The 21,569-nt window shown below is 44.1% G+C and overlaps 1 protein-coding gene across 1 annotated transcript in view; it reads left to right on the top strand.

The window, feature by feature from the left end:
* arhgap17b (Rho GTPase activating protein 17b) overlaps positions 1 to 21,569 on the top strand; it is a 109,334-nt gene that overhangs the window by 65,056 nt on the left and 22,709 nt on the right. The window contains 3 exon segments of the mRNA XM_034189532.1: positions 16,522 to 16,629; positions 16,722 to 16,806; positions 16,962 to 17,042. Of these exon segments, the coding sequence (XP_034045423.1) occupies positions 16,522 to 16,629; positions 16,722 to 16,806; positions 16,962 to 17,042 (274 nt within the window).

The raw sequence follows: 21,569 nt of genomic DNA, 5'->3' as shown, positions 1-21,569 counted from the left end.
TAGACACAGAAAAGGTGGCAGAAGACGTCAAACACAGTACACATTTCATTGAAGGTACCAGCAACATGACACGTAACTAAACTGATTACACCAGTTGTGCTACAAAAACACCTAAATCAATAACACTAACACTGTTAAACTAATATGAACCACAGTAACATGTAAATGCCCAAACCCTGAATTCCCATGGTGCATTGCAGCACAGTGTCCGTTGTTTACAGATTAGCAAAAATCACTAATTTCTCTAAAAATACTTGTCCTATAACTTTCCATTTTTGCAGCGTTCGTCCTTGACCCAAAATACATAAGCATACCAAATGACAAATGTCAGCTCTCCCAGGCTTCTGCGTGATCGAAGCTGCACGCACAGAGTACAATTCTGTGCAATAGTACAATTCCCAAACCCTCTCATTGCTCACAGTTGTTGCAATTTTTTAACGTAAACTTTAGCACTGAGAAGGTGAGCTTTTGGCTAAATTTCAGCCAGTATCTTTGAGTATCAGTTGAGAACAAAGTATTGATATGTCGCGGCTCGTCTTTAGTCTTCTCAGGATGTCGTCTTTTAGATAACACAAACTAATTGCAAGTGATATGCTAGAAAATGACACAACACTTTAGAATAATTCAGCCTTAAGCAAGATAAAATGCACAGAGTTTTTAAGTTTATTTAAGCCTTCGACACAAAGCTTAGACAAACTGAGTCCTCTAGAGAGACTGAATAGGTGACAACCGCGCTCATCTATTTATTGGAGACCCGCGGGCATCGCTCCTCCTTCGACTTTTTTATTTATTTCATTCCCAAGACATGGTTTTCTATTGGAAGCGTCCTCTAGTGAACCCTAAGCAGGTGTTAGGCCATTATTTCAATGTGACAAACGCTCCCATTAAAACGTGAAGGATTTACAACTGATTTTTTTAAAAGACCTTCAGCCACAGGTGCAGCTGGCCTGAGGCCCCCTCCGCACGTGGCCTCAGCCACACGTGCAGCTGGCCTGAGGCCCCTGCACGGGGCCTGCGGGAAAGCACCTAAAAGGCCTTGGAAAGCCCCTGACAGACTGAATGACTAATAGAGCCCTTTTTTTTGGGTTGAACACCTGCTAGTTCAACCAGAGGACATACAGTTCGGATCAGGACACTTGATAGTTCATCACAGTTCAAATATGGACCTAAAAATTCTTCTACAGTCCCTCCTCTGGGACTCGAAAGAGTCCCATTACATCAACTATACTCTTGGGTTGTTTACTGACAAGACATCCTCATTTGTGCATTGCAATAAAAAAGAAAAACACATCACTCGACTTACTGATAACTCTGGTGCGGATATGAATATCAGTGATACGTCACACGGTAAATATATTGAAGTGCAGGTGAACCTACATACTAAGGCACAAGGTGATCAATTAGCTGGATTATATCAACGCAAGGTGACATTCAAACATTGAGTTTGGTGTAATTCAAGGCACTTAAAATGGCCACATAAACAAGTTACAGCAAACCTCTTAATCATGGCAAAGTAAAGGCTTTACATTGACATCAGTGCAACCAATCATATTCTGGCATCTATTGTCTCACTCGACCAGAGGCTCCAACCCATTATACCTGGTTCTACATATTATTTTGTTAAAGAGTCACACATTTATTATTTAAATGCATCAAATAACCCCTACGTTACCACTATTTAGTCAACCAATCAAGAAACTATTCTAAGGTTAGCGCAGCTATGTCTAGTTAAATGATAAACTCAATAAATGGTTTCCCTTCATGTCCGTCCTTAAGTCATTTGCCTTAGTCAATCATATAATGGTTTTCATTATAGGCCATTTCTCAACATTCTCCACTTTGTTTTTCTTCTTTTTCAGCTTGTTTTCTAATGCCCGTTTTGGCCAGACACCAAATTTAGGCAATGCATGTCTCTTGAGGCATGCTATAATTTAAGAAAAAAGGGGTCCCTATGGTGCATCTTTACTACTAAATCTACAAACACGCCGTGTAAGGGTCCCCTTTTTATAACTTTGCAATGTGATATCTATGTGTATGCATTTAGCTTTATCTGTGTTACGCAGATGATGGTAAGGACAGACATTTACCCAACCTTCGTTACTAACATATATCCTTCTTTGTTTTTATTTACACTCAGATTTCTGAAACCAGTCCGCAATTCAAACTCAAGAACCAAGATCATAGTCCGTGTTCAGTGCCATTACGTCAGTCCGCGCTCCTCAGCATTTACTCAGCATCTGAAGTTTTGGGAGAAGTTGGGGAACATGGGGAGGTTGGCCTTTCAGGGGTAGTGGGGGGAGGATCAGGAATTCTGGCTTTCAGACAGTCGTGCAGTTCTCTGATGGATCTTTCCAGCTCCTTGTGCTGCTTGGCCAGGTTGTACAGGGCCCCCAGAGAATTCTTGCCCACATTCAGGGTGGTGGTGGCCAGCCCTAGCTGTTCCCTTTCCATATGCTCCATCATGCAGGCTAGCATGTCCATACTAGACTGAAGACCACACAGTTGAGTATGGAGGCCCTCCTGAGCACAAGAGATGTTGGCATTGTCACGGTGTATCCTGAACAGGTATGCAGCTGTCTGACTTAGTTGTGGCATGATTTCCTCAAATAGCTCATGGGGAATGTGATTTGTGAGGGGCAGGAGCTGCTCCAAGGTTTTTGGAACAGACTCTTGTGGAAGATGAATCTCTCGAACCAAGATTGCCATGTCCTGTGGGGTGACCATGACCAGATTAAGGTTGTGCAATCCAGGGGACAGGAAGTACAAGGGGGAAGGCATTTTGTGTGTGGGGGAGTATTGTTGATGTCGCACAGGCAAGTGGGTGGGACACTCTGGGCATTTAGCAGCCTGTACAAAGCTCCCCTCTGTCCTGGTGGGTGAGTTCGGCTAAGGTCTACCCCTGCTGATCCTCCTCCAGAGGTACTGGGCTGATCAGAATATCTCTCCTGCCTTGGGGGTGGAAAGCTGGGGACAGGTCCTAGCAGTGAATTGGGTCTAGGATGCACTCGGGCGGTTGCTGCATATGGCCGACCTTGGCTGCCTCCCCTGGAGGGTATCGTTGCCACTGGCACATGTGACTGTCTCCATGGCTGTTCCTGAGTCCAAAGGGTGGACTCCTCGGGCCGACTCTTGCTGCAGGCAGATTCTGTGAAGCCGTCATCGCCAGGTGCTGGAACGATGAAGATCCTTCTGTTGCCAACTGGTTTAGCTGCTGGATGGAAGGCGGCTGTGGCGACCAATCATGTCTCGACCATCCCTCCTGTATATCCTCTTCTCCAAACAGTTCTGAGAGTCCAATCAGACTTGATAGAGGCAGATCAGGCATAGGTCCCTGATCAGGGGAGTCTGGTCTCTCAGCCATACTCCTGTGTCCTAGTAATATACATATACGTTCATTATTACAGCTCCATGTCATTCTTTCAGGTATTGTCTATCCTATCCCTCATTTTTGTGGGTGCATGTGTGTGAATGTAAATGTGCGTGCATGTCTTCTTCCTCGTCTACAATATCACCAAGCACGGTCCATCCCAGCCCTCCCTATCTGGGGTATACGCCACAATATTAGGGAGCTGGGGGCTGTCGGGGAGGATAATTGGTATTTCATCCATTTCCATATATTCTGGTTCTCTGTCTGTTTCGTTTGTGCTTTCTTCTAGGGCTCGGATGGCTAACAGTGGGAGCTGTCCTACTGTGGATGAAATCAATTTATTGACCAGAAATTTTATCAAGGGAATACCACAACATATTACCAGCAAGACCGCCACCCCTGTTAGTGCCAAGATTACACCTATCTGGTATAACCAGTCTTTCCATGATATCCACCCTCTCCTTAGAGTCCCAAACAGTGAAAATAGTGGGCCAATATTCATTCCATTCCCTACAATGTATCCAGAATCGTCAGTTTCATTTCTCCCTCCTATGGAGTTACTTAACAGTTCCTGTTGCATCTCCTCAAGTGTGATTAAGAGCTCTGTCAAATTTCCGTCTTCCCCTGTACGCATGGGAATAGCTGTGCAACATTCGGTGGCTTTGATCATAATACAAACTCCTTGTTCATCAGCCATCATCATCTCGATAGCTAATCTATTTTGCATTGTCATTAGCGAGGTGGCGTGCAGTTGTTCGGTTAAGGCTCCTACTGCTGCCAATGTCCAGTTCAGGTATCTTTGCTGATTATACCACAAGTAATTAATCCACTGCACCTCCTGGAACCTAGAACGGATTTTTGGAGTAACCCCGAACAGAGCCAATGCCCATCCCCATTTATCCGCATCTTCATCTGCTTTAACTCTGCTACTGTCTATGGCTTCTAACTGTCGGGGTATCCCTTCTGGTATCCCGTTTCTTACTGTGATGTTGTAGTCTGTTTTAAACGTCATTATTCCTCTTTTCTTACGAAGTTTCTGTGGCATGGGTTGTATTGAATTTGGCATTTCAATTACTGTTATAGCTCCTGTGAGCATCACAGGAGCACAAAGGCCCTTCCAATTAGGGGACAGCGATGACAGGAGTTTCCTTCTTTGTCCGCATATCCAAAAGATGTCAGCTAAGGGTACCGTTCCCTTAGCTAAATTTGGAGTAGATACCCATGAAGCATGGGTGAGATTCAGTCCAATTACAGACCCCCCTGTGGCCGGTATTATTTGTTCACACTGTATGCCTGCTGCTGGCAGGGTGTGACAGACGGTAATGTTCCATGCTGTTTTGGCCGGTTTGTATTCTTGCTGCTTTTGCATACACTGTATGTGGTGTTTTGGCTGGGTCGTCCCTACCTGCCAATCGCTTATGTATTGTGCTACTAAGCCTTTAGCTATACAGAATGGGTGTATCATCCCTTTCTCTATTTTAATCATAGGTGGAACGGTTCCTTCTGTACTTAGGGGCACTGGACAAAGTTTACTGTCGGCAGCATATTTTTCATCACCTACTGCCATTTTCATAACACATTGTGTATAGCATTCTGCTTGGTCTGAGTTATGTTGGGGACTCCTATAACAGTTGTTGATATCAGGTAGGGGTTTAGCCTGAGGTATCACACCTTTCCGGTGACAGGCTATGCAAGGCTTTTCACTGATCTGCCTAGCCGAAAATTTCAACCATTGGTAAAATAAATTGGTCTTCAACCCTTGTGTGCGGGCTAGGTCTGTACTGGGATCCCATCTCCCTAAGTGACTGCTTGTTTCTAGGCTTCTAATTGTCCTCTTTTTCCTTGGTTTGATTTTTACCCATTTTGTGGCTTCATGTACTGTAACAGTTACGTCTTGCTTGGTTTCCCTGCATCCTCTTTTATCACAAATTACCTCTATGTTGAGTGTTCCCTCCTCTTCACATTTGATGCTAATGGCTTCGCCTAATATGTAATCCCCCAGCTTTCCCTGTATTCCTATGTTCTTGTAGGCTTTTGATTTAATGTATACCAAATTATATGTTTTTCCTGTGTTTAGAATGCCTTGTTTAGCTGCTATTGCGGCCATGGCCACGGCACAGTCCGTTGTATGTTTTGGATGTCTATTTTCTCCCATACTGACCACCAGTAGTATTGTCAATCCCTTGAATAATTCCTTAATCATTGCTCTGATGACTGTTGAGATGTGCTACTAGATGTGCTACTAAGTGAGCTGTCACTAGGGATGTGTGGTGTATCTGTGCTTTGTCTGGGTTGTACTTCCTGCGGTTCTTCTGTCGGTAAATCTACTGAGTTGCTGTCCGAGTCTGATGTCTCCTGTGGCCTGTCTATCTGTCGGTCTGTATTTCTGTCTGTCTGTTGGCCTGCGTCTCCAGTTGTTTCTGAGTCTGCATCTGAGTCTGTCGCTGCTCTATCTGGCAGGGATCCACTACTCTCTGAAGCTGTGCATCGTCTTTGTTCAATCAGTCTCTGTGAGCGCCTTGGCCAGTGTTCGCCTGGCTGCAGGGAGGCGTGGCCTTCCCTCGGTGCTTCTTCTGGCTGCAGGGAGGCGTGGCCGTCCCTCGGTGCTGCTGTAGGGTCTCTGGCTTCTCCTGCTTCCCCCCTTGGCCCGGCGGCTCTGCCAAGACGAGCTTGCCGAGGCCGCAGGGGCGCTGGGCCACCAACCCTACAGCAGTGGTTTAAATGAAACCAAGTGTCCTTACCGTCTACTTTGACTGCTGTACGTGAGGCAAGAATAACTTTAAAAGGACCTTCTCGGCGGGGCCTGTCCCACTTCTTTTTGAACACCTTGACGTAAACCAGATCACCAGGCTGGATGCTCTGATTTTCGAGTGGAATCTCTGCTTCTCTGTCTTCTGTAGCACCTTTGACCTGCAAAAAGATAGTTTTGTGTATTTGGGTTAACTGTCTCAGATAATTATGCCATTCGTCTTGTAGCTGCTCCAGCGATGGTCCTTCGTAGGGTCCTCTCAGGTATGGAATAGGCATCGGCCGACCTGTAAGAGCTTCAAATGGTGTCAAATGGGTTAGTCGGTTAGTTTGTGAGCGCATTGACAATAAAGCAAGCGGCAACGCATCCAGCCAGGTTAGTTTGCCATTGCTGTCTGCTATGATTTTTGCTAGTTTGTTCTTTAAAATGCCATTAGCCCGTTCCACCGCCCCATTTGATTGGGGGTGATAAACACACCCAAACTTCTGTTTGATACCCAATTGTTTGAATGTTTCTTGTGTAACCTTGGCTACAAAAGCCCTACCGTTGTCAGATGAGATAGTATCTGGAATGCCAAATCTTGGAAAGACGTCTCGGCACAAGAATTTGGCTACCGTTTTATGGTCTTGATTTGCAGAGGCTACTGCCTCAATCCATCGGCTGAATCTGCATATCACTACCCAAACATATCTCATTCGTTTAACTCGGTTTTCAGCTCCCATGTCTATGAAATCCATCATAAGATGTCTGAATGGCCCATCAGGGACCGGAATGTGGGCTAAAGGGGCTGTGAATGATTTCCGGACATTGTACTGTGCACATACCTCACACTCATTCAACAAACGGTCCACTGTTGCTGCCATATATGGCGCCTCGTTTAACCCACATTCGTTTTTCTTCTCCACTGGCCCTACTTTGAGCCACTATCAGTGCGTCAAGTGAAACCAGTGGGGCACAATCTTGGATGGTTAGCAGGGGAAACATATTTTCTCCTTGTGCTCCTTTGCGAGCTGCGTCATCTGCTAGGTTGTTACCTTGAGCTATGATGTTATTATTCTTTTGATGACCTGCACATTTAATGATGGCTACCTCAGACGGTAATTGGAGAGCTTGTAACAGTTGGGAAATCGCTTCTCCATGAGTGACAGGGGTGCCATCTGCTCTCAGGATCCCCTTTGTTTCCAAATGTTTGCATGTACATGACATACGCCATAAGCGTAGGCTGAGTCTGTGTAGATATTAACACGTTGATCTTTAGCTATCTGGCAAGCCATAGTTAAGGCTTTGATTTCTGCCAGTTGGGCTGAACAAGGCTGATCAATTCCTTGGGACTCCAGTAATTCAAAGGTTTCGCCATCCGTGTTTAGTTTAACAATCCCCATACCCGCATGCAATCCCTCGGCATCCCGAAAGCATGAGCCATCCACGAACAGGGTTAGATCTGCATCTATGGCGTGATTATACAAATGTTCTCTGGCTCTCAAAAATTTCTCTGTCTCTGCCACACAGTTATGTGGAGTACCATCTAACGGTGTGGTCATTTTGGTGGCGGGATTCACCGTGTGACAACGTTGTTTTGTTATTTCTGGAGCGGACAACACAACTTCATATCCAGTGCGTCTAGCTTGTGTTAAGACAAAACGTTGACTGGTTAGCAGGGCATGTAACTGATGCGACGTGTACAACGTTACTGCATGTCCCATGATTATGGATGATGCTTTTTGAAATGCAAAGGCAGCTGCTGCTAGACCCTGATAGCATGGTGGCAATCCTGTTTCAATGTTGTCAAGCTTTGTACTATAATAGGCCAATGGTTGTTTTCCTTCATTTGTTTCCTGCATTAGTACAGCACAAGCATATCCAGTTTTTTCAGTAACATACAAATGGAAAGGTTTCCCATAATCTGGGTTACCTAACGCGGGAGCAGATTGCATGTCTGTTTTTAGGGCCTCAAAAGCTCCCGTTGCCTCATCTGTCCAGACGAGGAGAGCTGCATTGCTTGTTTGCCCCACTGCTCTAATCATGGCACGCAAAGGTGCAGTTTTTATAGCATAATCACAAATCCACGGCCGACTGTACCCTGCCATCCCAAGGAATGAAAGCATCTGTCCCACTGTTTGGGGGTTTGGGAGCCTTGATTATAGCCTCCACTTGGCTTGGGGCTATACATCGCGTGGTCCCACACAACTGTCTTCCCAAGTATTCTACTTGTTGTTTGCAGAACTGCAATTTGTCCTTACTTACTTTATGACCTCCATCTGCCAATGCATGCAATACAATTAATGAATCTTTTTCACACTGTTCTTGAGTCTCTGATGCAATAAGGAGATCATCCATATATTGCACCAATGTACTGGGTATGTCAAGGTGTTGTAAATCTTCAGCCAGGACTTTGTTAAAGATGGCTGGGGACAGGTTCAGTCCCTGAGGTAGCCGTGTATACGTTAGCTGTTGTCCCAGAAATGTGAATGCAAACAAATGTTGTGAGTCTGGGTGCACAGGCACACTGAAATAGGCTGAACACAGATCGATTACTGTGTACCATTTTACTCCAGCAGGGATGCTTGATAGTATAGTATGCGGATCAGGTACTATAGGTGCATCCATTTCTATTATTGCATTGATAGGACGCAGATCATGTACCAGCCGATACTCTTTGGTATTGTTTTTAGGGATAGGAATAGATAGGAGTATTGCATGGGCTTGCAGTTTTTATTAGAACTCCAGCTGCCATTAGTCCCTTAATTACTGGTTTTATGCCTTCAATAGCCTGAGGTTTTAATGGATACTGCCTTTGGTGAGGCAGTTTTGCTCCCGGTTTTACTTTTATTTTTACTGGTAAGGCTGTTTTTACTAGTCCTACATCCGTTTTGCTTTTGGACCACACCACTGGTGGTATTTGCTCTAACAATTTCTCTTGTTGGGCCGATAACACCATCTGTCCCTCTGGTCTAGGATTGAGCTCCACTTTTTGAGCTATAGCCTCATCATTTACTTTTAAATTAATTCGTATAAACTGCTGTCTTTTGACAGATGTACTTGTGGACTTTCCATGTTTGCCATTCTTCAACTTCTGAGGCTGTCTTTACCATTGGACCTAGGTCATGGGATTCGTACTTTTCTGAGACTAAAAGGGTCACATGAGGCGTGGCATTTGGCACTTGATACCATTGTTGTTCAGCTGAAGTTAGCTTGACAGAAGCTGCGGCCCTTGGGGGCCTAAATAAATTTCTGTGGTGGTTATGTGAAACAGCCGTTGATTCATCAATGCATCCCAGCAGCATGCATAGTCAGTTTGTTCTTGTTTGGCATCGAACATCAGGGTGACATGTAAAGGTAAACTAGGTGTACATACTGCTTCATAGTGTTGTTCTGCCCAGGGCTTCCATTTTTCCCATTCCAGTTGAAGATTTGAATTTTCTGGTTGTAACTTCAGCCAGTATAACCATGGGTTGCACAGGTCGGACCTTGTTTTCCATGTCCATAAGCACCATAATGTTGGCGAGTGCTTCGTCAGGAAAGTGTATTTGCAGTCCTTGGTGGGTACACACTATCTGGGTTTGTAGCTTACATAAAATGTCTCTTCCCAGCAAATTCACAGGTGTATTTTGTGAGTATAACAGGGGTGCTTCAATTGTTTTTTCCTGCAATCGTTACAGGAAGTGGGCGTGTAAAAGGTATTATTTGAGTTTTCCCAGAGAAGCCGATGGTCTTAATTACAGACCCAGAGAGGGGGAGATGAGCGCCCATTTTCCCTATGCAAGAGTATGTTGCCCCCTGTATCCACCATGAACGGGAAATCTCTGTTTTGTATATTAACAGTGACGGTTGGCTCTTCCTTAGGTATCATCGAAATAGCCAATGCCACCGTTTCCCCCTCTGTCTTCTCTAGGGCCTCCCTATTGCCAGTAGGCAGAGGGTCCAACCCAAGGTCGGGCTGGACAATTTCTCATTCGATGTCCAGGTTGTCCACAGCTCCAACACTCATTAGAGGGTTGATCCCCTATTGGGGGTGTTGGTCCCATAGGCGGTCCCGCTTGACTGTTCCTGGAGCTGAGTTTTGGAATCTGCTTCCAAATGAAGGTTGGCAAGATCCTCTTCGCCACCCTCCTCTTTGACCTTGAAAGTTCCGTGACTCTCCTCTCCACCCATGACTGTAGGTGGGTCCATTTCCGGGTGTGCCAGTGCTATGGTAGTGATAGTGATGCTCCACTGGTGCTGAGACTTCTCCTGCAGCAGTGCTCCCTGCTGCTCCTTGGGGGCTCTGTGTGGCTGTTACCACAGGTGCCTGTATGGTGGCAGCAGTGTTTGTCGTAGGGCCTGTGCTTGCCGACTCAGAAGGAACAGGGGTCATCATTGGTGCCTGGGTCTTTGTTTTTTCTTTCTTGACTTTGGTTAGCTCTCCCAACTGCATCTGCACCAATTTTTTCGTCAGGGATTTTGCTGCATCTTCTTCTTTTTGTTTTTCTTTCTTGTAGATTTCAAGATGGTGACAAATATGCTCAGAGTATAAAGCCCAATTCATTTTCGATAGTCCCACGACTCCATCTAGGGCTTTCTGTACCTCATCTGGTAGAGCCTTTTTTACAGTTATTTTAAACAGGATTTCAGTTGCTGGAGAATGGTTCCATGCATTTCCTGTTTCCTCCGCCCATCTTTTCTGGAATCGGTGCAGGAACTTCTTTGGGCACTCTTCAGGTGTCCACTCCTCATCATCCAATTTAGAGGGATCCAAAACCTCAGGGTACTTTCTTCTCAGTCCTTCCCACATGGAGTTTCTATAGCGATTAAAGGGGACTTCATCATGTTGATTAGTGCCCATCATTTGTGTTAGTCCAACCTTTCCTGCTAATTCTTCAGTGTCATGTTTTCCCATGACATGCATTAGCAAGGCTTTTATGTCACCTAAAGACAAGGTTACCCCTGCAGTGCCTTCTTCTAAGGCAGTTATCCATCTCCCAGCTCCTTGGGTGATGTCTGGCAGCCTGTTGGCCAGCCCCACCATGTCTGTCCAGCTCCATGGGGTATACACATGATGACCATTTCTAACCACCAATGGGCATATGAGGTCTTCGTCCTCCTCTTCTTCTGTGCGGGCTCCATACTGTCTTCCAGATCGAGTGCGACTGACTGGTTCCAGGCAGTCCATCCAGTCGGTTATATTCTGTTCTAAAGCCGCTATGTCTTTGGCTACACATCGTTGTCTTTGCCTGAGTCGGGCCTCTTTTGCACTCTCAATGATGATCTCACCAGAAATTTTTCGGGTGGGTGGCTGTATAATGTGATTCCCTTGATTGGCGTCGATTGTTGTAATATTCTTCTTTCCTCGGCGTCCCTATGTCTTTGTATTCTTCCTTCGCTAGCCGAAATTGCTCAGCTAGTTCTTCATTATCTCTTCTGGCCAGATCCAGTGTGTCACAGAAGCTCTTGTGCCAGTCTTCGGAGCCTCTATAGCCTGTGAAGGTCCAGTCGGCTGACTTATGGTGGGAGGGGACGGTTTTCAGTGGACCTCGATGTGCAGGCGGAGCCTTCAGGTCTCTCTCTTTATCCTCGTCTGCCTCCGTGTCACTGTTATTTGTGGCCCCCCCTGCTGGTCGTGGTGAGCGACCACTTACTTTCGGACTTGGAGACCTTGTATGATCCATTTGACAGACTGAGGACCTGTCTCCTTGTGGCTCTCGAGCTTTTAGTGTCAGTGTGAATTTGCCCTCCACATCCATGCCTTGGTCCTCTTCACGAGTTCCTAATACAAATTGTCCAGCTGTCTTTCCCATATCATGACGTTTATATGGGGGTGGCTCTGCTTCCCAGCTCGGTGCACTGGCTTTAGTCTCTTGGATCTTTCCTCCGTCATTTTTTCTCTTTTCTGCTGTAGCCTCTGTGCTTCCTGCTTGAACAAGGCCAAAACTTCTTTTTCTTCAGTGCGTTTTTTGTTGTTTTTCACGTTCTTCTGCTGATCTTTAATTTCTTTTTTCTGTATTTCTACCGCACTGCTTCACACATCACCGGATCAAATGATCCCACCAAAGGCCATTGCCTGCCCCCATGTGACCTTTTGTGCCACTTTCTCATACATTGGTTGGCCTTAGTGCGTTTTCCTGGATATTTTCTTAGTACTAAGTCTAGCGGGGTACTTTCCCGACCTTGACCTTGAGAGTTACCCATGTAACCCTGACAAACGCTATGTGAGGTGTTTCTATGGTGTTCTGGTAGTCCCTCAGGGGCTGTCCTGATCCAGACCAATAACTTGCTGGCTGTAACACCTGTTTTGTATTTTAAACCCTTAAAAAGGATTAAATTTCCAACTGTTATGCCCGTCTTCTTTTTCTTTAACTAAATACGAAAATTTACCTGTTTCCCACCGAACCTTCCTTGGGACCACAGTCAGAGTCAACCTAGGAAACAGTTCTTCACCTGGATCGGCTGGCAGTGTTATTAAATGATTTAATGGTATGCTAGTTCTTTATTAGGATCAGCACAAAGCAGCTCCAGCCACGGGGTTAAACCCTGATGCCACAGACGTCTTATCAGCAGCTCCCAATTAATTAGAGGGAATTGTTCTTTCTTTTGCTTCAGATTGATTACCTTAGTAATCTGCCATAATTTCTGATTGATCTCTTGTTCGTCCTGCCAATGTTCTGCTCCTACCCTGTCAAAATAGGTCCTTTCCAGCCAAAAATGTGTCCTGATTCCCTGGGTTTCGATGTCTCCGTCAGTCAAGTAATGTTCTGGGAGTATTATTTCATCATCACTTAAGTCTCCCATCAATGACTGTCCCAAGCATTGATCAGTCTGTCAGCTTTTTCACTATAATCTAAGCTTTATCTCTTTTGATTTATAACCAACTTTATTTATTTAATCCTCTTACAACCCTAACACTTCCTAATGTCTTTGCTCCCGACTTTCTTCTATTTTCCTTCTAATTTTTTAACTTTCTGCTTCTAGTCTTTTTCTGCTATATTTGTTTATTAGTTTTCTCTCTTTGAAATAATATCTACCTTTTCTGTATTTACATAGCACTCTTCTCCTGTCTTTTTCTTCACTGTCTCTGTTTCACACTTTACTCTCTGCCTGTCATGCCCCTCCCAAGTCCTCCTGTTGGGTCTAAATACCTCCCCCTCGTACTCTTTCACATTAATCTTGTATGTCAGCCAGCTTGCAAGCCCACAGCTTTTTGCTTGCACCTCCCCGCTTACTCTCCACTCTCCCACACACAATTTTCAACAGCTTTATACACAAAAATTATTAAAAACAACTTTCTATATATCTCTATCTAGACTTCTGCCACTTTTCACTCCGCGGCTTTAAACAACCTTTTTATTCACTTAACACCAATGTGTTCTGTTTAAGCATGTATCTCTTCTTCACATTAGACAGCTTCTCCGGCGCTGTCAGCAACTTCATATATTACTTTTTTACAAGCCCTCTTTGAGCGTACAATATTTCATTTACTTCTACGCCTTACCGCGCCTCGCGTGCGTATCCTGTGCTTAATATATTATTTTTCACCAGCTCCTTTCTGAGCATACAATATTTCATTTACTTCTACGCCTTACCGCGCCTCGCGTGCGTATCCTGTGCTTACTATATTATTTTCACAAGCTCCTTTCTGAGCATACAATATTTCATTTATTTCTACGCCTTACCGCGCCTCGCGTGCGTATCCTGTGCCTTTCTGCACTTTCTTCTACCTTTTTTTTTCACTTACTGAGCTCCTCGTGAGCTTAATGTGCCTTTGCACTGAAAATATTCTCTTTTTCTTTTCTTATAAAAAAACTCATATTACTGTGTACTTAATTACTTATTCTTCTCCCACGCCCCACAAGCGTGTATCTGGTGCCTTACTGCACTATTTTCTGCTTCATTAATTCTCATGTATTCTGCACTAACTCTTCATTCATTTTATTTTTTTTTTATAGTTTTTCTCTTTCTTAAAAAATGACGTCCTTTATTGAGCTCTTTACTTACTGTCAGCTGTGCCACTTTGCACTTTTAAATCTCTTTATCACGTACGGTATTTCTACTGCGCCCCCTCAGGCGCTTATCTTGTGCTTCCTCTGCAGTATTCTCTGTTAAACTCTTTTTCTCACTTATTTCACTTCAGTCCTCTGTTAAACTCTTTAAACAACCTTGTATTACCTTGTATCTATTTGTCAGTATACTCCCCTAAATTAACCCCTACAGCGCATGCTATCAGCCGGCACGTTAGTAACGAATTTCAACACCAATTATTCCCCAAGCATCCAGGTTAGTTCTTCACAGCACTCTTTCCGCACCAGAGTTCATGAACATTCCTGACCTTTCACTCACACAGACATTCTTTTTCCCGGGAACACACACACCTTCTGAGCATTTTATCTACAAGGCCTGATAATTTCAATCTTATCTTTTTAGTCTCTTATCAATTTTCTTAGTCCAGGTTCTTTTGGGTAAGAGGCAATTAAAAAATATCACCTGTCAACTTGGGCGGAAATCCCGACTCACTCCTCCAGATCGTGCAGAAATTATAAAAGGTTTCTGCTTACCTTTTAGTCGTGATCACTGTTATTTACGGTCTGGAGGGATGAGCTGGACTGCCCCAGGCTGCCGGAATGCCCCTGGACCCTCCTGGCTGGCTCGCCAAGTTCTGTCGCGGCTCGTCTTTAGTCTTCTCAGGATGTCGTCTTTTAGATAACACAAACTAATTGCAAGTGATATGCTAGAAAATGACACAACACTTTAGAATAATTCAGCCTTAAGCAAGATAAATGCACAGAGTTTTTAAGTTTATTTAAGCCTTCGACACAAAGCTTAGACAAACTGAGTCCTCTAGAGAGACCTGAATAGGTGACAACCGCGCTCATCTATTTATTGGAGACCCGCGGGCATCGCTCCTCCTTCGACTTTTTTATTTATTTCATTCCCAAGACATGGTTTTCTATTGGAAGCGTCCTCTAGTGAACCCTAAGCAGGTGTTAGGCCATTATTTCAATGTGACAAACGCTCCCATTAAAACGTGAAGGATTTACAACTGATTTTTTTAAAAGACCTTCAGCCACAGGTGCAGCTGGCCTGAGGCCCCCCTCCGCACGTGGCCTCAGCCACACGTGCAGCTGGCCTGAGGCCCCTGCACGCGGCCTTCGGGAAAGCACCTAAAGGCCTTGGAAAGCCCCCTGACAGACTGAATGACTAATAGAGCCCCTTTTTTTTGGGTTGAACACCTGCTAGTTCAACCAGAGGACATACAGTTCGGATCAGGACACTTGATAGTTCATCACAGTTCAAATATGGACCTAAAAATTCTTCTACAGATACTTAATCACCACTGATTCCAGTTAACTGGAATATGTGTATAACTGTATATAATGCTGTTCTTGTGAACTGAACTCCTCAGCTGTCACGTTTATGATGAAAGTACACCTTGAAGAAACTCCAGAGGTCTGCGTGTCTCAGTAGCACTGTTATGACCCACTCAGTTATCCACTAACTTAGCCATGTCAACTAGGGGGACGACTCTTGGGTCACAACTTGATGAATGTACACTCAACAAAAATATAAACGCAACACTTTTGGTTTTGCTCCCATTTTGTATGAGATGAACTCAAAGATCTAAAACTTTTTCCACATACACAATATCACCATTTCCCTCAAATATTGTTCACAAACCTTTTATATTTTTGTTGAGTGTAGTATCAGTCACGCTGAGCATTAGCCCTGCAACTTCCACTTGGACATGGTATTTAGTATTTTTCAGATGTCACAGGACATATACACTTATACACATGTAGTATCAAAGGACCTGCAAATAGTGAAAGGTTGGAGTTGTGGGACATGCCTGCAGCGGGGGTTGGGGTGAGAGGAGAGAGACGCCTGCATGAGCGGACCTATGGAAATTCTGAATACAAACAGGCGCTACACAAGTAAATGCAAGTGACACCCCCTGGGGGTAAAGCAACAAAAGCATTCTCAGTGTCCGAATATATTTGAGCCTGACTGTGAAACTCCTTCGCTCGGCTGTAGCTGGTGGGAAATTTGAGTCGTGTCAACTGGTCTCTAGAAATTACAGCACATACAGTCTGGAAACATTTGTGACCAACTTGTGGTTAGTTAGTAACCAGCATGTGTTGTGTGTGTTGTGTGTGTTGTGTGTGTCTGCCGGTCGTATCGACAGACTCCCCAAAGGAGTTTGATTTAACACAGTTTCGTAAATGCAGACAAAGCTCTTGTTGTCTGTATTTCTCTTGAGAAGAAAAATGATCCCTCTCTCAACTTTCTCAGCAGTTTGATGGATGTTACGCTTCCTTTGCATTCGTTTCTTCTTTTGTCTCACCAACTCAGACACGCTGCTCTAATAGTAGGATGGAAACCAGACGGATCCGCACGTCCAAAAAGCGCACTTCATCTTTTTCTCTGTGGTTCCTTGCAGGGTCTTTTCAGATAGCAGCAGGAGCATCAAACTAAAGATAGCTGAAGGCGGCGCTGGACTGTTCGACCTCACAGCTGGAAGAGTTCTACTCGGATCCTCACCGCTGTGGCTGGTACGTCCACCTTCTTACCAAATCCGCTGCAAGCAAAACCATATGGTCTAAAAGCCTTCTCATAACTCTCTGCTGCATGCTCTTTGCACAGGAGCCCTGAAGTCCTACCTCAGGGAACTTCCTGAACCCCTAATGTCATACGGCTTGTATGACGAATGGACTCAAGCCTCCAAGTAAGAACACCTACGCGATGCTTTTAGTTGTCTGCAAAGAATTTTCTCAGTGCTTATAAGCCCTAATAAACACCTGAAGCACTGTGAGCGCAGCCGCCTGAGAAACTTCACTTTTTCATTATTTTAACAGGCAAATATTGTGTGTGTGGTTTCAGTGTGTCTGATCCTGACAAGAGGCTTCAGGCTCTGTGGGTGACATGTGACCATTTGCCTAAATCCGAACAAGTCCAACTGAGGTAAAACTGTCTTTTGTTCTTTATGTGCTTCACCGTGTTGGGTGAGTCTGTCAGATGATGTAATAAACTCTGGTGGGGCTGCAGTACAAAACTGAAACAGGTTATGTATTCATCGAGCACACTCTTCAGAGTGTGAAAATGAGAACGGCAGCCAGTGGTTTTGGCTCTGGGGGGAGCTGGACCAATAGAACTTTCTGTCGTCAGTGGCTCAGTGTTGTAAACTGAATGTGCACGGTCAGCAGTGCATAAATTTCTTGCAACTAAGCGTGAAGTTACACTTCTGCTGTCGGCTTTGGGGCAGGTGCAAAGCATTTGATCCACTCTAGAAAACCGCCTACTGCACCCCCCCCAAAAAAAAAAAAAACATCTTTAACAACTACATATGTATTTGGGTATATTTGTGGGGGAATTCTTGATATTCCAATGAATTTTGCATCCTTCTCACCATGTGTCTATACCATCTACAACCCCAATTCCAATGAAGTTGGGACATTGTGTAAAATGTAAATAAAAACAGAATATAATAATTTGCAAATCCTCTTCAACCTAATTCAAGTGAATACACCACAAAGACAAGATATTTACTGTTCAAACTGATACACTTTATTTTTTGGCAAATATTTGCTCATTTTGAAATGGATGCCTGCATCACGTTCAACAACACTCAATAATATCTATTTTAGCCGTTATAAAACAAATATGAATGTTTTACATTCTTTCAATGGTACGATATTTAATTCGGTTGAAAGCTGGAACATACCATTCAACTCGGCTTTGCCTCGTTGAATGGTATGTTCCAGCTTTCCACGTCATGAAATATTTGTACCATTGAACTCATAAACATTCATTATTTATATAACAACGGGGAACAATGGCTGTTGATCATTACAATCTGGACTCTCACGCCATTCCAGCAGGGGGCAGTAAATCATCTATCATCTTAAAGCTATAACTATGTGCAGCTCTTTGGTCAGTTTCTATCATTTTAAGTGTGCTTTAGAAATAAAGGTTGAGTTGAGTTGGCCTCTGTGTAAATGTATCCGTGTGTGTACCTTCGAACACGGATAAACAGGGGAGAGCTGACCATTGCCGATTGGTATGTTTATGTATTTTGGGTCAAGGATGAATGCTGCCAAAATGGAATGTTGATAGGACTAATATTTTTGGAAAAGCTATAGATATTAGCTAACAATAATGAACAAAGGATGTTGATAATTACATTCTGGATTCACACACCATGCCAAATGTTTATAGAAACTTTGCATAATTTATTCCCGAGCTTGAAAAATATCAGCTACCTATTTTATAAATACCCAATCTAGAGGCCGTGGATCCCCACGGGCAACACGCTGGTCTTATTCTATTCTGCCTTAGTGCTTGTCAGAAAGATCCAGGCAAGAACCTCGGCATTTCTGACAAGATTGTGCCATTTAATATTCATTGCGAGTGTCTTGGTGATGTTCCCCAAGTTGGTTCTCTTGGAATTGTAGTCCATATTTCATAGCGATATAGGAGCACTGGTAAAACAATTTCTTGGTAGGCTGGTAACTTGATGTCCAGTTCCCTATCAAACTTGGGTTTGATAGGAAACAGCATTCTTAGTTCTTCCACTTGTTTTGTTTTGGAATATCTTTGCAATACACCAAAGAGTTGAAATACAGTTTTTCTGCTACTGATGTGGAAAAAAAAGGAAGACATTACTCGTACCTTCAGGATCTGTGGCATGTGGATGGCCATCTACAGAAATCAGAGTCCACCATTCAAAAATAATGTTGGTCGTCCTCAACCATGATATGTAGGAACACATGGATTGATCATAATCCTCTTGTTTGACATCACCTCTAATGTGGCTTATCTCTCCATCTCTCAATTGGCTAGGCCGACCAATAATCCTCATCGATAACTAAGGCACTGACAAACAGATGATCTTTTATTTCTTGACACTTTGTGCGCTCCTCCTGTGCTATTTAACTCTCAGGGTATGTTGTCAATATTATCCTTCCCATTGTCTTATGTTGACTATTTGTTGGTTTATTGCTTCTTCTCGTAGCCTTACTTGTTCATCTGAATCCCCAAAGCTTGTCTGGGACACATGGCCAATTTAGAATGATCCCACTTCCATTTACGTGCTTTAAAACATTTTTATTTTTGCATTTTTCTTGTTTATATCATATACACGTAGGCCTAACAAGCATACCCAGAGCTTTGGAAAGGATCCATTAATGCATGATTACTGAGAAAAAGAGGCTAATAGCTTTAATGCCTACACCAAAACAAATTTGTTAGGACAACCGCCACACAGTCTCCAAAAATAACACCAGATCCAATGTTAGCCAGTTAGCTTAGCTGGTTCAGACTTGAAGAGTGTTCAGGCTTCTTTTGTCACCCTTAGCCACATCTTTATGCATTAATGAGTTCATCATGACGTAGCCAGAATCAGAACTGCTGCTGCTGCCAAGTATGGCGACAGATGCCCAGACATATTGGCTCATGTTGGCTGTTCCATATCTCTATAGAAAACCTATGATGGCGTCACGTAGGCTTTGTCCCAGTATATATGTAGTCTATGTGTTCGTGTCCGCACTAACTAAAGAATGCCTCATCTGATTTGGGGGGGGATTCGGGGAAGGCTAGAGGAAGGTTCCTTTCAAAAATGGCTGTCTTTGGTTATCCATATGATTCCTGCGAACGCCATCTTGATTTTAGTTTCAACGCAATGACTAAACAACACGTGCTCTGATTATAACATTTCTTGTCTGTGAATTGGGGAGGTTACAGGAAAGTTCTTTTCAAACATGGGGTAGACTGTCGCACAATGTTTATTTGATTTTCATGCAATATGACTCATCTGATTGAAACCATTTCTTGGTAGTGTGTTGGGGGAGGCTAGAGGAAGTTTCCTTTTGAAAATGGGAGGTAATACACCACATACCACTGTGAAGGAGCAGTCCTTCGCGATACAAATACAACATATACCATCTGTAAAGCACCAGTCTCTCACAAAATTATTTCCAGACTTCATTGTAACCACTACTATAAAACGATACACCAGCTTAACACGCGAGCAGGGGCATATGCCATGCTTTTTCTTGATCTTGTTTTGGTTTGATACTGGAGCTTTATTTTTTTAGTATCGTAGGAGATGCTGTTGCAGCCTAGCTAAAAGCTACTTTGGCATCAGACGTCAGTGCTAAAGTTAGGGCCCCTTCACACATAGTACGAATAAGTACAAATCAGGGCGAATCACGGCGAAATGGCTGGTATGAGCAAACCACAAAAACATCGAGTTGATGTTGTGAGGGACACGTGGTCGGGCAGGCGCGAATGATAGCACTGCGAGAGCTTCATGCACGAAACTCTCGCAGCAGGAACACAGTGCGATCAGCTGGAGCATGTGTAACCACATTGTGCAGCTGCTGTGAAAGAAAAAATACATGCCACCCACAGGATTCGAACCTACAATTTACAGAAGCTCTGATTGCCAGCCAAAAACTTTACCACTGTGCTACCATTGCTGCCCTATAAAAAATGCGGAAGAATGGATGAAATCAACAAAGAGATGAATGTATTTAAAAAATAAAACCACACACCATAAAAACAACACTGCATTTTATTGAATCCCTCTTATCGAGTGGACAATACAAGTATGAACCGTCTGTTCGTCTGTAGATGACCCATGGTCACAGACGTACAGTCATGAAATGACATGAATGAAGCAGTTCCTGCACTCGTACCATGTCCACATCTACTGGCCTGGCGTGTTCTGTCGACAGCGCGCCACAGGACAGACACTGCATCATGTGGAACAGAGCTCACATGGGTGATGTGACATTCAGATCGCCAGCTGCGTGTTATGATCTGACAGTCCATTTCACCTGGGACAACCTGTCAATGTGTGCTCGCTCGCTGCAGCCCATTGCAACAGCGATATATGTTTTTATGTATGTCCACATGAGGACAGCAAGCAGACACACCTGCCTCAGTGGACAGTTGTAAGTTCATGTTCATCCTAACACGGTACGTGTTGCCCAGCCGTGACGTCCAGAACAAGAGATCTCAACAGCTGCGGCTGTCAGCAGACACACCCCCTATCAGTTCAGCGCACACACCAGTGTGTCATTGTGTTTCTGTGTTATGCAATCATTTCTTTTTAGTTATTTTTACTGCTAGTTATCTCCCCACCCCAACCGCCACACATCCACCACACACACACGCCACATGTGTTGCGGGGGGAGTCAACACTCTGGCAGGCCACATGTGCGTTGCTGTTTTACAGAGCCACACTCGTGGGGGCACTTAGACAAATTTCACATCCAGCTCAAAAGTGATGGTTTGCTCACTATTTTTGTGCTAACAGCGCGAACGGCACCACATTTTCTAAGTGCCAAGTGAGCGGTGTAAGATGTTCATGTGTGTCACCTGGAATTTGGCCCATACCTGCTGTGAGACGGATCAAATGGTCTCTCACAGCGCACACTCTTTCAGCCGCTCGTGTGCGCGAATAGCTGTAGCAACAGGTATACGAGG

This window comes from Thalassophryne amazonica, chromosome 16 (assembly GCF_902500255.1).
Source record: "Thalassophryne amazonica chromosome 16, fThaAma1.1, whole genome shotgun sequence".
NCBI classification, from domain to species: Eukaryota; Metazoa; Chordata; class Actinopteri; order Batrachoidiformes; family Batrachoididae; genus Thalassophryne; species Thalassophryne amazonica.
The sequence above is the reverse complement of the archived record's forward strand: the minus strand, read 5'-3'. Positions and strand labels throughout refer to the sequence as shown.